At 32.4% G+C, this 18,047-nt stretch overlaps 2 protein-coding genes and 1 long non-coding RNA gene across 5 annotated transcripts in view; 1 reads left to right on the top strand and 2 right to left on the bottom strand.

The window, feature by feature from the left end:
* LOC123718461 (Krueppel-like factor luna) overlaps positions 1-18,047 on the bottom strand; it is a 62,111-nt gene that overhangs the window by 17,857 nt on the left and 26,207 nt on the right. The window lies entirely within an intron of this gene.
* On the bottom strand, positions 12,718-14,047 carry LOC123718460. The gene is made up of 2 exons (XM_045674969.1): positions 13,913-14,047; positions 12,718-13,853 (listed from the first exon to the last, which is right to left on the bottom strand). Exons 1-2 carry the CDS (start codon positions 13,941-13,943, stop codon positions 12,781-12,783), a joined length of 1,104 nt encoding a protein of 367 aa, XP_045530925.1. The 5' UTR covers positions 13,944-14,047; the 3' UTR covers positions 12,718-12,780.
* LOC123718462 lies at positions 14,012-17,524 on the top strand. 3 transcript variants are annotated; one of them, XR_006755026.1, is made up of 3 exons: positions 14,012-14,164; positions 16,119-16,355; positions 16,912-17,524. It is a non-coding gene; the product is annotated as an uncharacterized LOC123718462 (long non-coding RNA). The 3 variants fall into 3 exon arrangements; XR_006755028.1 differs by having other exon boundaries at positions 16,933-17,524; XR_006755027.1 differs by lacking the exon at positions 16,119-16,355.

Genomic DNA, 18,047 nt, shown 5'->3' on the forward strand with positions numbered 1-18,047 from the left:
TTTATAGATTCATATTGGTCATTAAAATATGAGTTACAGAAAAATAAAATATGTTTACAATTTGTAAATATACGTGATTTAATTCAGGTATTGCCGACGATTCGTCATCGCTTCAGAAGGTCGCTGCATTTTGTGATAAAAAGAGATAACGTCATCGCTATTTTAACGTCCTTTTACGGTTATTAGTGTAAACCGTTTCATTCAATGCCAGTAATCTGCACCAGCAAAAGTGAACAAATATATGCAATTAGTATACTCAAATGTGTCAATATTTTTTGCATTTGTAATACTTGAATGAGAAAACTAAGGCTGGTAAACTCGGTTTGGTAGGCCAATTGGTCGGCCTGGGGCCTTCGCGGCCAGCGCGGAGAATGATCAAGATTTGTCTTGTTGAATTAAATGAGATGGAGAGCTCTTGCCTGTTCTTAAATTTAGACGTATAAGTGAACACAATTTACCTAAATGAACTAAATTTACGTTGGAAACAGCAAGCCTTTTTCTCACCACGCTGATTGCAGCCATTGCATCGGTGCACCGGGCTCAGTCAGGTGAACACGTCCTCAAATTTATTTACATGTCAAACACAACTACGACTAGTGCATTTCATCGGTCTTTATTTTATGGCACTTCACTCGTTTCGGCCGACAGTCCGAACGTCCTCTCCACGCTAGATATAGGACTCTCCAATAAAGCGCGGAGACCTGGTCGTACAGAATTTTTTTCCGAGAGACCAATAGCCCCTTGTATTATCCATATTTTTAGGTATAACGTCGCTGTTTGAGAAGCTCCAGTTAAATAGATACATTCTATTTGTTTATAATACACATCCCCATGCATACCTGGGTTTGCTCTATAGCAACACATGTTATAGAGTAAACAAATGTTTTAAAATGATTCCCTTAGAACAGGACAATTACGAAAGAAGCTGCTTAAGGGCTTTATTAAAAAATATATATATGAAAGAGTAACACTCGCATAAAAATGTATGTCATACAATTCGTGTTAAATACCCTGAAACATACAAAAATATTTTATAAATTTTCTAACTACGCCGATGGGTACAGGTCCAAAGGTTTCTTTTTGTTTTTTATGGTCTCAGTGTTTGAAGGAAAAAAAACACAAATTGAAAATGGCAGTCACTAAAATGTGGGCCAAAATATCTGAGGTCATCGCGATCAAAACATCGAAATAACAAGTGTTCACACGAACGCTGTGTGATGTAATTGATATAATGTTGATCTGCAAAGTCTAGATGTGGTGTAACAAATAAATATTTTTCATTGAGAGTATAATGTATAATGTAATTGTGATATTAAAGTATATATTAGTGTTATACAAGAAATGGCAAAATTATGTAAACATTTTATGGGTATAATAAAATCGACATAAAGAGAAGTGAAATGCAATTAAAAACGGATTATTTCACATTGAAACTCGCGGTAGTCTCACGTATATTCGTAAGATTAAATAATGTTTTGAACGTTGCTTGCGTCATGCTAACATTCGTCTGGACGGAATAAACTTTTGTTTGGTAAAGTAGCAAATTTCCTATCATTTAGAGAATGATAAAAAATTGTTCGTACTGATGGGACCGGTGACACCAGAGCTGCTTTCCTCGGCAAATAGGAATCGCAATACAGCGAGAAATTATCAACATTAAAGGTACACAGCCTACGAGACTTAAAATTTGTTTCAATTTTCTATTTATCATTATTATTACTATCTAGGTTAAGAATATTGTTAATATATGATAGTAGTTGCATAAATAGTTTTTTTCCAAATGCCACATCTACATATTACCGAATGATGTACCGTGTTACATTTTCCGGTAGCGTCGGTCTCGAGCTAAATATAACGCGATTCAGATTCGGCTGACTTCTATTCAAATGTTTTTCATCACTGAATCATAGAACGCGTTCAATCTGACAATCCTAAGAAATATTGTATTTTGTGTAGGTTAATTTTTGAAGGCGGTGTACCAATAGTACACTCTTCTTCATATTTTTTAGTAAAAAACTTAAAGTATTACTAATTATATTCAATAATTAATATTATAGACAACATCGAGACCATCACATAGAGCAGTGTTGATCTAGTGGCTTCAACGTGCGACTCACACCTCAGAGGTCGTAGCTTCGATCCCCAGTTATACACCAATGGACTTTCTTTCTATGTGCGCATTTAACACTCGCTCGAATGGTGAAGGAAAACATCGTAAGGACTTGCCTTAGATTTTGACGGCAAGGCACAGGAGGCTTATCACCTACTTGCCTTTTAGTTTGCTAATAATTATGAAACAGATACATAAATCTGAGGCTCAGATAAAAAAAAAGTTTTAGTGTCACTGATTTTTTACAGACCATTCTCCAAAAACAGACTGACATACACACCTCAAGCATAACCAATAAAATGCTTGGAGATACAGTCTTCCTACATGAAGGATTGGTATAGGACCGATACATAGATTACAATTATATATATGGGGATGTGAGTGTCTTTTTTCTAGAGGGTCTCAAGACGCACTGACAACACACCGGCTGTACGCTGTTTTTATCAACTTTAACACATGTCTCTTAGGCCAATAAAATATCAATCATCCCGATCGGTACACAATTCATACACAAAAAAAGGGTAAAACGTCAAATTGATATCCATACATATATAAAAATTTTACATTCGCTTGGCCTATAAAATTCGCTTTATAGATACGAACCTTCGCTTGAGACTCCCTTTCGCCAATGCAGACAATAATCTTACCTGTAACAAATAATATTATTAATAAACTTTAGTCGAAGTTTTGTAGGGCTCTGTATGACGCAGACGGCATCGCACATGTGGGCGTGACGCGTGTTAATAATGTTAATCGTTTTCATAAGGATTGTTAATATACTATCACGCCTGGTTCGACACCATGAAAATTTCTTTGCAATTGTAGAGTAGTGCAAAGTGTAGTGTAAGTGAATGTTACGGCACTACGGAAATATTTAAGGGCATTATAAACCATTAGACTGTGTCTGATCTCATAATTATATATCTCTGAGTTACACGGCGTATGTGCTATTATGTTTCATACTGTAACTCAGAGACTTTATGAATTTAGTTTATTAATTAAAACTAAGAGTCCAGCTAAAACAGAAGTTTTCAAAGTTCCTTTGACATTTATTTGACTGGAGGAATTCTGCGCTTCGTTCGAGACATTTATTAGTTGTCTTAACATAAATATTTAAGTAATGCTAATTAAATTAGATTCTGGAGACTTACCCCGGCTGGGCAACATATTTGAGAAACTTCTTTGGCTAATGTAGAGTAGTGCAAAGTTTAGTGTAAGTGAATGTTTACGGAACAATATTTAAGGACATTCTAAACCATTAAACTGCGTCTGAGCTACGTTTTGTTTATGTTTAATTCTGTAACTCAGAGACTAATGTATTTCAAAATCAAATTTATTTTTCACATACGGGAGTCACAGTTAGGTCCAAGTTTAGACTCGGATTCAAACCTCTCGATTATTGGTTAGTGTAAAGATAAATCATACACTTTTATATTAATAACATCATAGTATCGTAAAAATGGTTTTATGAAACTTGAAAGCCCCCGATAGCTTTAGTTTCGAAGAGCATAAGAGTTGGGAAGCTCAATTTAATAATATCACACACAAATAAAAAATCCGTGAAAAATATCACAGTAATATTACTCTTTTCTCTCTTTCCATCCAACTATGTTTACGCTCTGATAAATAGAGACCGATAGTTGATTTAATTGAAAGGTCCAATTAGTTTTCGTGTTCATGAAAAGGCTGTTCTGTACAAGTTGAAGCCGGATTTCAATTTCATGGCTAAAAGAGAAAAATGATTTTTAAAAATTCTCAATTTTTATCTGTATAGGTTTTACATGATGATAACTGTGCTTCCTTATATTCTCCAAACAAAGTTGTTATATTCAAATATTTTATTACGTTATATCCAATTCACTTCTCCAATTCACTTCTTCATATAACTCATTATCAAACTACTGCATCGGGCTATCAGATCGGTTCGCTTATCAAATTTATTTATAGATTATTTTTTTAAAGAATCAAGCAAACAAATGACGAATGCACTAAAGGTAAAATATAGATATCGCTATGTAGAATATATGTAGGTTTAGTTTAAGTAATAATTCAGTCTTAGTTGCTATGTTAGTAAACAAATTGTTATTAAAGTAATTGCAGATTAATTACTAATTTTGATGGAAATATCGAAAATTTAAGTGTTGTTATGGGACTGTAGTACTGGGTAGGAAATTTAGCAATTCCATCACCTTGCAATGAGCTTTAAGTTTCAATAAAGCTTTACTACTTTTGTTACCAAATTTCACCGTTTCCGCGTTTAACCGCAACACATTGCACATAATGCACCGTCCTAAAGGGTTTTAAAGTATTTGTCGCAATTGATATATTTAAATACAATTCCATATCTAGTGTATCTCTATTATAACGAGGAGTAAGACTCTAGTATGTCAAGGTACAACTGGAGATATTAATAACCTTAATTGAATAATAAAACACATATGTCGTGCATTTTATATTGGTCATTGATTTATAAATACCGCGATTTTTGATCTGCAAGTTTTTCCACGTGTATAATTTTATATATTCAAGGCTAATTGTATATAATATTATATAAACCTGATATATTGATTTTTGCCTGTATATAAATTCACATCTGAGAGCTAGTAGAGCAGTGTTGCCCTACTGGCTTCAGCGTGAGACGCTCATCTCTGGGTCGTAAGTTCGATCCTCGGCTGTGCACCAATGGATTTTCTGTCTATGTGCGCATTTAACATTCAGTGAAGGAAAACATCGTGAGGAAACCGGCTTGCCTTAGACCCAAAAAGTCGACGGCGTGCGTAAAGCACAGAAGCACCTTTGAATATTTGAGTAACAAATGATTATGAAACAGATACAGAAATCTGAGGCCCAGACCTAAAAAGGTTGTAGCGCCATTGATTTAAATTACATATTAAGGAAAAAGTGTGACAGGAAAGTATGAATAATATTTATGCATGTATACTTTTGATAGAAGGCATGTAAACGTTTGGCAAAGACCTCTTTAACGTACTATACAAAACACGCCATTATTTATTATTAACAATATTTAACTATATATGAGAAATAAAAAAAGTAATCATAAGTCCGCCCATTGCAATTTATTTAGTACAAGTTAAAAATGTAAAAATCTAGTTTTGGCATTTAATTTAATGTTTTAATTGTGTAAATAAGTTAAATTATAAACATTCCTTTCATTTAACACATTGTTTTACACATGTTTAAAATCGCATGAATCAAAAAGCTTTTAGACAGGTAGAAGGCCTTGAATGTTAGTCTGGACCCAGCCTTAATACTATAATTGTAATATATATATATATAATACCAGCTTGAATGACTCAACCATTACTCATTGGCCTTACACAACGGTGTTTTGTTTTACAAACACTTGCTGGTAGCAACTTCGTTAGCGAGAAATTCAATATTACCTACTATTTGTATTTTGTAAAAGTTTCATAAAAAAATTTCAAACGGAAATGTAGTTATTTTTCCAGACATTAGGCGTTTTTTTACGTTACGGGAGGCGAAGGGACAGGAGGCTCGTGATGATAAGTGACACCGCCGCCCATGGACAAGCGCGCTGTCGGCCTTTTAAGTATTAGTACGGTAATCTTTTTAACCCAGATTCAGATTTTTTGATCTAAGAATCACTCCTGTATATCAAGACATACTTGAAAAAATTCGTTAAGTAATAACAGTAATCCAGGGAGGCTACAACTCAATAAAGATGGTTTCAAATTCTTTCTGTTTCTTCATTACTTATTGTAAAGACAAGTGTCCGGCAGAGCAACATGTCAGTTTGGGAAATAAGACATCTTCGATATGTTGGAAATGTGGTAGGAATTTTTTTTTTCCTTTTCAAATCGTACACAGTCATATTTTCATGTAATAAATACATGTAGATGTAAACTGAAATTTGGAATGCTAATTGTATAAACGATAGCAGTACACATTATATAACACCATAGTGTACGTCACGCAAAATTATTTTCCCTTTATTATCCTTGAAGTTTTTAACGCGCTATGGTAACATTTTTGTAGCTACTGTTGCTTATTTACAAAACCCTAAATAACGAAGATTATAATAAGTAAGCAGATAATAGGTTTATAAAATCAATTTGAACGAATTAATTCTTCGAGGTCAAAGTCCTTAAAATTAATCTTATATTAAAGCTGTCAGCACTAAATTTGATTTTTAAAAGAATATTGAAAGTGATTAGCAAGTATTCTACAAAGTTACATGAACATTTTACTAAAATGCTGTAATTATATTTAGGATTGAATTTAGTAGCTAGTTGACTGATGCATTATGATTTTGCGGTTTGGCATACTGATGGAATTGAAGAACCAAAATGAGCATTTTAATAGAAAAACTTTGACGCATTACTTTTGTTTATATTGGAATTGTATATTTTTAGGCTTCCAAATACGTGTGCTAATTCGTAATTCGTCTATGTTTATCCACAAATTTCTATGACTTTAAATCTTGACTCTAACTGTTATTTAAAGGTATAGGTAGATAGGTAGGTTAGGTTTTATATAGATTTATGAAAATCTGTTCACAAATATTTGAGATATCTAAGTATTGCCGGTGATTTTTATTTTATGACCGGTATTTGAAGTTTTTCTATTTCATTTAATTGTTTTGTAGGATTAAGTTAATTATAGTAACATTCAGTGCATTAAGGTATTTGTTGTGTATGCCGTTCGTGCCCTTAATCAATCCCCAAACAAATAATCATGAATTAATTTAATTTTTTTTTAATATGTATATAGTTTATTAGTAATCATAACAATCGAATAAACAGTATTTATAATTTTCTTAACCTACATCAAAATAATTAAAAATTAATAAAAATAAAATTTAAACAAATTTAAAAAGTTTCGTCAGTGAGCAGTGTACCTTTAACGATAGCAGTATTACTTCGCTGTATTGCGATAGTTATTCGTTGAGCGAGGAAAGCACCAGCTCTGGGGTCTCCGGTACTATCTACCAGGCGCCAACTTAAATCTTTAATTTGTGGTGTTAAAAGGAAACACAATGTATAGGTTGCAGCATAACTTAGAAACTTGCTTTGGTTGCAATGAAGAAGTTCATTATAAACTTCGAAACTGACAAGCTACGAAGTTGGATCTAGAACACGTTGTTGACACAAAACAGTTTCCGGCAATACCTACGTTATGTTATGAGAACACTGATAACACCGTTCATAAACTAAAACGATGGAAACGCACTCGGAAACCTTCCGTCGGTGTCAGTGTCAGTCCATGGGCGGCGGTATCACTTCAGAGCAAAAGGCACTCAAGTCATATCTGACCCAAACTATTGCTCTGAAGCAAATTGAAAATAGTAAAACAACTTTTATGGGGCGTGATACATTGAATAACACTTGCTCACCTAACCAATAGATGTGAAACGCAACTAATGGAATAGCTCGCTTTATGAATGAAATTCAAATACAGCTGAAACCGAGTCGGTCGTTTCAATCGCGTGTAAACTGAATATTACCACCACAAGGGGTCTATTTACATTGGCCGTTATGCGAAGTCGTTATAACACGTTTCAACTTATATGTTTACGTATGAAAACGTCTATTATAACGACTAACAACGTCAGTGTGATACATAATGTAGTTAAAAATTATATGTTGCAACACTAATGGCAGTTGGTCATTGCATTAAAATAAAAGCACGCGATACACTCATATATCACGTATATTTGTGGCATGGACATGAATTCTATAAAAAAATTAACACGTGAATTATAAACTTCTTCGTTAGGTTTGAAATCAATAAAAATAATAAAAAATGTATCTAGTTATCATGGATGACCTTTAACAGTGAATTGTGTTATTACGATGATATTGAAGGCCATCAAACCGCCATGTCGTATCTGATTAAACAATTAATAAAAATAAATATATCATTTGATAATTATAAATTTAGACAATTAAAATGCACTGTTACAATTGCAGTTTTTTTTTACAAGAACACAGAAATGTTTCCCAATTAAACTGAAGACTAACCAGTAATACTTTACTGTGTTGATTGATATATCGATAGCCCCTCTTACAGTTTACTATTACACTGACGTCATGTTATGCGGTTAAAAATAACGATGATAGGGTATTGTATACTTTACAGTGTTTTGAATGCTTTTTTGTAAGGCTTATAAGCTAAACAAAAATGATACATGAAAGGTTAGAGATACAAGAAAGAAGTGGCTAATTCTTCTTCGTTCCTTGCATCTTTGTAGTATAAAGTTCTTAGTTCTAAAATTGATTCGATACAAGTTTTATCTAATTGTTGTAAGTTATTAGCAAGTGATATGAATTTAACTGATACTTGACGTCCAATATAACGAGTCTCAGTTCAGAATTAAAAATAATTAAATCTAAAATATTTTTCAAATTTGAAGATTTCACAAATTTTTAATTAATAAACTTCTCAGGCTAAGAAATTAATTGAAAATTTTTCTGCTGTACATAGATAGCTGTTCCTATTATTTTAGGTCTTATAAGTGCTTAGTTTCTTCTGTCAATAAACTAGATTTTTATAGTAATATAGGAAGTTAGCAAAAATACCCTTGATTTTAGAATTTCAGAAATTCAGCTATGAAATCGTTGTGAAATTACCGAATTCTCGCTGGCTTTATATCTGACACGACAAACGGAATGTTGTATTTGTTGCTGACAGACACAGATTGAACTTTAACATTATTCAAAATTGCAAATGACGTAGTGAACTCAAAGGTTTAATTATGTTTGTAATAAACTCTACGCCAACATGTAAAATCAATATTTAATTTTAACTGTATTGCGTTTCATTTCCTATTAGTTACATTTCCACGAACTGTGTATAATTAACTAGGTTCTATATTATGTGTTCATTTAAATTATCGTTAACTTAAACTGCTGCCTGCTATCTGTTATGCCAAAAAAAAAAGAACGAAGGCGCTAGCGATAAATTTATTTCATATAAGAGAAAGAAAACCAGGCAGCGGAAATTCTGGTTTTATAAGATTTCTGTAACATTCTAAAAAGTATAAGTTTTAACTGGAACAGCGCAAATGCAACGTCCGATTTTAAATCATAACATAAAAACACACATAGCAGGCCTTTCTTGTAGGATCCTCAGTCAAGTTGGTAAGAAAAGAAAATAAATATTGAAATAGGAAGCTGGTTATAGGTAGTACTAGTGAAACAATGGACAACGAATTACTATTCCAATTCTCGATATTTGTGAATGTAACTAAGCTCCTCTGCACTCTTGTCACGGTAAATAGACTAAAGGAAAATCACAAACCGAAAATGAGAATCATTTGATGGATAAATGCTTGAATATTAAACAAAATAACCGTGAAATTTAAATACCTCTCCTAGTTATATGAATTCGTTGAAATGGCCATAATTTAACAGTTGAACAAACTTCATATTTTCAATTAATTACATAGACTATATTTCAAAACTGTATGCAATTATTTTCACACGCAATCGTACACAAATAAATAAAATGTAATATACCTGGAAATATAAATATTGTTCATTTGGTATCCAAATAATTAGACCGCAATTCATCGAACTGAAAATTAATTTATTTTAAAGCCCTCACGCTCAGTTTCACTAGTTAACAAGTCTTTGATAGCAATAATATATTCAAATAATTTATTTAATTAAGTTGAATATCACAAACTAGTGAACCTAGTAACCGAAATGACTAATACATTTCCTTAATACAAACATACACACAGTTATAAATGCCTTTTCGATAAGTAAACTACGACCTACAACGTTTTAAATATAGAACCCCGAATATGAATTAAACGGAAACGGATATAGACGTTTTCTTTTCAGTCAATGAATGTTACAGATTAGCTGAACTTAATTAAAGATAGTATTGTCTTTTGTTAACATAGCTTTTACACATTGAAAGAAAACACTTTTAACGGGATTGAAGCTATGCGTGACCACGCACGCTGTAAAGCACGCGAAACGTCGGTTTTTTTTAAATTATGTAAAATATATATAAGTTTATAATAATGTTACGTGTTTTCTTTTAATTAATGATCTTATGAAAGTAATACATTGAATACGAAATTAATATTAAGAATACTTTTATCACCGAATTGCAATACTAAACATTACTAAGCCTTTGTTATATTTTTCTAAATTGATATGTTTTCCTAAACACAAAATAAATTTCAGAACGCACACGTATATATTTGATAACCATATCAATCGTTTTGGATTACTGGCTATATACATTGTTTAAAACCAAAATACGACTTTATCCGTAATTGTGGATATATCATGTCCATTCGAAACGTTTATTTAAATGCGTTGTTTCCTTCCTTCATTTTTTTCGTCACTTCCAATGAAGAAAAATACAACAACCGTTCTCGAATTAAATAATTTAAAAAAAATGTGTTTATTCATAATATGTAATATTTGGGAACCCTTTAAAGTAAAAAAATACCTGTTTCAGGGTTCCCAGTTCTTTCATAACAAACTTTGTGTTCGAAGAAACACTACTTTGTTTTATATATTAAGATACTGTGACAGTAATTAAGTCTCGCAACCGATACTCCAACACTATCCTCTCAAACTATTCTCTAAGGTGTATGTAAGCCGATATTATCACCTGTTGTGGCCGCAATTAAGGCAGTCAAGGACTCAATCGCCATATTATTATGAAAGAACATCCTCACGCCAATAATCTGCGCCAAATTGAGCCCAATTGCCGCGGCCGTTACATGACGTAACAATACTGTCGGAATGTAGAAGTACAGGTTTGCGCGGGCGCAGGTTACATTCGAATTTCAACGGTTTTCAGCTGTATATATGATGGCAAGTCATTTTGTTAATAGGATTTTTTTCTAATCAGTGGCACAACCTTTTGAGGTTTGGGCCTCAGATTTCTGTATCTGATCAAGATCATTCGTCAATCTAATAGGCAAGTCGGTTATCAGCTTCCTGCGCCTGACATAAGCGAATGTTAAATGCTCACATAGAAAGAAAATATTGTATACTTTCATATTTGACTCGGACGGTGAAGGAAAACATCGTGAGGAAATCGGCTTGCCTAAGACCCTAAAAGTCGACAGCGTGCGTCAGGCACAGGAGCCTATACGAACACAACATACGTTTACCGAAAAATACTTTGCATACAAAGGTATTTTTTTGCTAAAGAACAGAATCGCCAACAAATTTGTACAATTAAAATATCAGTAAAAAAGTGTATTTCATTATGTTGAATTATTGAATACCTACGGTTTTATGGGCCCCGTTAAAAACGAAGCCATCCATTTGCGTCACGTAGTCTCGTCGCGTTTGAATAAAATTCAATTTCATATAAAGGTGCTAATTTACAATAAATAGCCATAAATTAGATTTATTAACGTAATATGAATACAAACAGATTTTTTTCCTTAAATAGACATTGGTCGAAGATAATCATTTCGTAATGAATATTATTTAAAAAGATATCTGTTTGTACTTATGTGCACGCGTTAGAAGTTATACTCTACTTATTTTATCTTTCGCTTTATTTTACGTTTGTAGAAAAAACTAAACTAACAATAGAAAAAAGGTATTGAATACAATGAAGGTTTTATTATAACGCGTTATCTAGTTAAATGAAGTTTATTTAAATATCACAAAAAGTAATAAAAGAATAATTAAAGAAATGGCAATTTTTATTTTAAAATGTTGACTATGCTTAATTCAGGGTGTCGGTTTTTTGTGACGGCGTGCGCGTGTCGGATTTTTGTGACGGTGTGCGCGCGCATAGAAAAAATCATCATTTTTCCCTAACGCGCCAAAAGAAGTATAACTTCAATAAACAAATATTTAATAATTCGCTCTAATTTTAAACAATTTAAAGTATCTGACAGAATAAAACTAGTGAGTTAGTAAATCTAACCACCATAACGTGTCGCCAGTCAATATAATTGTGGAAGATATACTTTAAGTAAATAATGTAAAAACCTGAAAAATTAATCGTCAACAATTCTAAATTCAATCCTATATTAGCGAAGTTGTTTAATCTGCGGACATGGCCTTTGTGTAAACTTCGAATACCTTGTCGAAATAATCAAAGTTTCAAACTTGGAACAGCATTGTCAACGTCAATGGCCTTTTAAATACTTCGCGTCGAAGAATCACACAACATGCTTATAAACATTGTTGAATCAAAAGGCACACGGAGTCTACTCACGTAAAATACAATACCATTGATTATGGATTCTCGGTTGGAATGTTTTGGCGTCACATCGTTTCGTTTTCAACCCATTGTTGAGGACAATGAGTCAACGCACAGGTCCTGAACACTCATTATATTGCGAATGTTTAATGCATCCGTTATTAGAAGTAGACACTCGATATAAGTGTTTTAGGAATTTATAACTGTTTGATATGCTTGAAGTATTATGTCGACATTACCATTTGCATTCGATTCTTTTAATAATATCTCAAGCATACTTGCTGAGGTAACGTAATTATGGAGGATTTAGAACTAATCAAGATGAAATACATACATCAATCGATACCTGTATTTTAGACTGTTCATCTAATACTAAGGTGAATTCTCGTGTATGATTTTCAGTATGCTTACTATAAAATAAAACAAACAAGATTTATCCATATTTAATTCCTACCAAGTCGATTTGCACGGAAGTGCTCACAATTAACTCGCATTTATATTCTAGCAGCTATTTGTGTTACTTGCGTCCATAAGTGATCTAACTTACTTTGAACTTGAAGAGGCCATATCTTAACATTAACTTCCATGTTATTCACCAGTTCTTCTAGTGTAGTTTTAATATCTGAATTGGAATATTTTTTTAATTTGTAAAAACTTTTAGACAAATCATCCAATTTGTCTACATTTTCATAATTCAAATCGTAGTTTTCATCAATAAACTTAATAAGATCCCTCAATGCTTGTACTAAGTCTATAAATTGTGCTTTAAAAATATCAGTATCTTGTCCAGTTAAAATTTCATCCATAAAGTCCACAGCATCACGTTGATAAATAGAGTCTAATTGAGGAAGAATCTCCATTTTCTTTCGAAAAACCTCATTGCCTTTAATAGAATGCATGTGTTCATACAAGATGTCACTCACAGCCAAAAAGAAGGATTTTAAACTATTTTCTTTAGTATCTAGTAAATTTCGTAAGTACTCAACAATAAATTCGCTATAAATAGTATTTCCGATGCAGATAGATAAGTTGTTGCAAATTTCGATTTCCATTACATTCATTAATATTTTCATTTGCTGCCTCAAAACCGTAAATTTGAAAGGTTGGTTATACCAAATGTCCGATAAAGAGGTCTTTGCTTTTAGATCTGATAAGTTATTTTCCACAACGGATTGTAAAAGAAAATTTGAGAGGTCTATGAAATCTAATAAAAATATCGTGCTATCGTTATACTTAGAGTTCTTTAGCATTTTCTTGAAATAGTCTTGCAATATAATTTGATATTCTGAATTCGTTGAGTTGAAGTTGGAGTCAACCAAACTAGCTTCATATTTCTCTAGACCGTAATTAGTTTTTATGTTCTCGCGAATATTTTCAATTAATTTTCCTGATAAATTTGATAGGAAATTAAAATATGATTGTAATTCTTCATTATTAGGGATGACTCCATCTATTTGATAAAAGTCATGACTGTGCCTGTTTATATGATTACTTCGCATATCCCAACGTGGTGAATCCAAATTATGCCTAAATTTGTGTTCCATCTTCAAGGTTCTTGATATTGAAACTAAAAATAAATATTATAGAGAGAGAGAAGATTATACTACTGCAAAAAAATATACTTACAAAGTGAAATTGTCCACATCAATACCAACATGTTAACGTTCTAACTCTGGTTATTTTAAGTTTATTTTATGGCAAATTTTATTACAATGTACATAAAGTTTATGCTCAGTCGTTAGTGCATACTTTAAACGATTTTATAAAGAGTAGCAACTTTTCCACTTCTCTCCTTATAAATTTAGATAATTATCTGAAAAGCTTATCGTATTTCAAAAGGTTTATCCAACGATTTTTACTCTTCAATTAAATGCGAACGTAAGTAGAAGGAATCTGTTTTAACGGAATATCAGCTCGTTTAACCTTTCAGCGGGCTTAGCGTTTATCTCTTTCATGTCTTTTACCGACGTTTTTCGAAGTGCCACACATACATAAGCTGACCTGACCCATCACGAAACTCGAATCAGTAAAAGAAAATTTAGTATTAATTCTTATTTTATATTAATTCAAAATTTAAAATGTAATACATGACGTTTCTGTTAAATGTACTATTTGGACCGTATCGTTCAATCGAATTTATTACAAAACTGTGTGCAATTCTATGCTTTCGGCACAAGAATTCTTTACTATTTTACCGTAGTTACATTTTGGTTCTATAATTTAGTAGTTAGAACTGTTAGCCTCTTCTGTGAGTGACATGTTGTATGAAATATTCTAGCTAAACAATACTAAATTTTCTTCATTAAACTTCACTGCTTGCCTAGAACAGCCGAGTGCATTTGTAGTGGATTTTGAAAGTTGTTTCGCAGTTTGCTGAAGGCTTAAGAACTTAACTGTTCACTCGGCTGGAGGATTAATGGGGTTCACATTTTTCAAAACAAACTTTAGTATTACGCCTGCATTGTTTTTAATTTGATGGCTTCCGCTAATGCATATTTTCGTTATCTAAGAAATATTTAGCTTTCGTCTAATATTTTCTATAAAATTAGACACTCAAATTTCTACAACGAAAAGTAAAATAGTGCTAAAATAGATTTTGAATATGAAGTCTAACGAACGCAATGGCGTACAGCTGCACGATCTTTCTTAATATTTAATATCTTTACACGATAGAAATTTACTCTTTGGTGTATTATGAGTACATGGACAGTAGGTATGCTGTCGACAGCTAACTTAATCTCTTGTTACAAGGATCCAAGTTTATTAGATTTTAGCTTAATAAAGTTTGACGGGTTTGTATTTTATATAATAAATATCGCAAGCTTTATATTTATATGTCCATAAATGGTCGTCTATTAAGTTATTGTAAGATTTTTTAACTTCTGTTAACGTATAATTTAGTTAAATGCTAAAACTATTAAAACACATGTAAAGTGTAATGCAATGTATAAAAATTTAATGTACAAGGTTAAACTAACTCGAAATACCATTTAAAATTGTTTACCTAGATATCCATATCTTAAAAACTCGTTTTTTTTAACAAAATAAAAGGCATTTCCCTACGTTGCCATATGTACCAGGAAACAATAAGGTTCATTTCGATATGAGTTATATCTCGAGAAATACACAGAAGTGTACACTTACGAATGTCGCACAAGTGGTTGGAAGCCCAAACAGATCAACATATCCATATATTAAGTCCAACGATATCACACGGGTCAAAAATATTTACAATTTCTCTTATTACTTGTCAATAGGTGACAATTATTTTGACTAAAGTCAAATATACATTTTCGTTGGAAGTATGAGCGGAAAGTATGGAATACCTTTCCGCTGTGGCGGTCACGCGGTGGACCGTTGTTTCCGCTCTCAATTTGCCTCAAAATTCCAGTTCGAATTGTGCTCAACCGATAAACGAGTTCGACGCGGTTGTCGGTCGACCTATGTTTTATAGGAGCGATATTGCGTTGTAGGTTCGAATATATCTTAAAAAGCGTGATTATATTAATTGTAGTATATATATAAAAGGTACTACAACCTTCGGCCTTGGCCTAATTTCGTTATCTGCCTCCTTATTTATTTTTGAAATACTTTAATTTATTATTTGATCATATAGTAATAATAATCTTGTAGCGCTACAACCCTACGGCACCAGAATTCATCTGTTTCTGTGATTATTATTTTTTTATCGACAAGAATCAGCCACCTGTGCCTCACATATGTCGTCGTATTATTCGAACTGATTAAGTCACACAATTATGAACGAATTACGAAGAATTTAGGTCGTAAATTTTATGGAAATAACATGTCATTGTTGGTATAAATATCCTAGTTACACAATGGATGCCCGAGGCGACATCTCTTGAAGTTTTAAACAAAGTTACGCTCGGTTAACGCGCAATCAACTCCTCACAAGTTGTTGAGTAGTTACTCCGGCGCTCATGAAGTTATTTTCAACATAAGATTAGAACTATCTCACGGGTGTGGATCATAGATTAAGCTACATGAAAGTAGCAAGATTTTCCAATTTAATATTAATGCTGCCACTCCGATGCTTTAATTATAAAAGGTATGAATTTAAATCAAAATATCTATGAAGATTAATAAATGTAAATTAATATCACAACCACAGTTTTTTTATTTACCAGTATATTACTAGAAACGTAACTTACTTTAAACGTACGACCAAACAGGCTCCAGAAGATCAACCACTCCTTATATGGAAATTGTATTCGTTTTTACAACAAACTCCCAAGCGAAGTTAGAGAATTATTACTGAATAAATTCACAATTATCGGTAAACGTAAATTAATCAATAAAGCTTTTTATAAATTTGACGAATGTTTAAATGATCCTTATCCTTGGGATTGATCTGCTCCAGTTCAAACAATTTGTATGACTCAAAACTTTGCGATTAAAAAGAGTGGCGGAAAGTTTCTTGCCAGTTCATCTCACCCGCTCTACGCCCTTGACTTGCGAACTGGTTGTAAATGTAAATATACAATTAAATTACCTTTTTTTTTGACGTTCATAAGTGTATTTGTTTACCTATACTATATATGAATAAAGTTATTTTGACTTTGACTTTGAATTATCTCAAATTTCTCGTCACTGTTTTATTCCAGGTTGAATATTGTATGTTCCAGGTTTCCTCTTTTCGGCTAGCAGTTTTCTGTACACAGTACAACACATGCTAATTTCTAATCGATGTTTTATTTCACCGTCAGCCGAAAGATAAGCAATAACTTTGGATTGAAGAGAAGACATTGCAAAAGTGTTTGGTATTTTTTTTATAGATGCACTTATAATTTTTATATTTTATGTAACATACTTTAACAAATAATTTGTGTCATTTATTAAACTTGATATGAAGACAAAAACTACTTCTCCACCTTCTAGGTGATGATTTCTACCCTTATAAGAAATCCCTGAATAAAATTATTAGAAATATAGAATCAAAAGGCTCATATGCAACAGACGCAGTTTAGCATAATATCGTAAAAGCTCTTCAGAAAATATCAGCTATAACTTTGTGACAGCTGAGAGATGGAGTTGAATGTAACGACAATCTGCGTACTAACGACGAATGTAGAGTTATACAAAGTCTTTCGTTTTAGTTACAAAGTCTTTTATTCGGAGTCGAGTCTTACCATGAACTACGACCGTGTCAAAAACGTTATTAGTTTTGTCATTAGTCGCAGTTCGCAGCTTAAATAAATAAATTTATTCCAAATTGTACGGTTATTTTTTATTTTACGTTCCTCTCATTGTATCTCACGCACAGCAAAGGGTATATTATAAACTAGGATGGTGGTCGGAGAAATAAAGCCGCATTACGTCGACAGGTTTGATACATTACTCGAAACGTTAATATATATTTTAATAAATTCCCTTATATTGTTTATCTTAAAAAGTCCCATTCTTATAAAGTCAGTTATTTACAGCGAGAATTTTTATTATTAAAACCATATCGAATATATATACACCAAACATTGGCATCACTATAGAATAGATGAAATAAATGCTATTGTACTTAATGGGCTAATTAATAGAGATTGCAAGCCTCGACACTTGTGGGCGAATAGTATTTGTTGCTTTGTGTATTTAGTTTTGGTGAATCAGCAATAAAACCGTGTTCAAATCATCATAAAGTAACACTGTATGCAGTACACTGTAGTTGTGTCAATGAGGTTACATTAGTTAAGTGTGGATAGAGGAAAACGATCCTAAACGGGGAGTACCCCGCCCCACCCTTTTACCT

The sequence above is a fragment of the Pieris brassicae genome, chromosome Z, assembly GCF_905147105.1.
Source record: "Pieris brassicae chromosome Z, ilPieBrab1.1, whole genome shotgun sequence".
Taxonomy (NCBI): Eukaryota; Metazoa; Arthropoda; class Insecta; order Lepidoptera; family Pieridae; genus Pieris; species Pieris brassicae.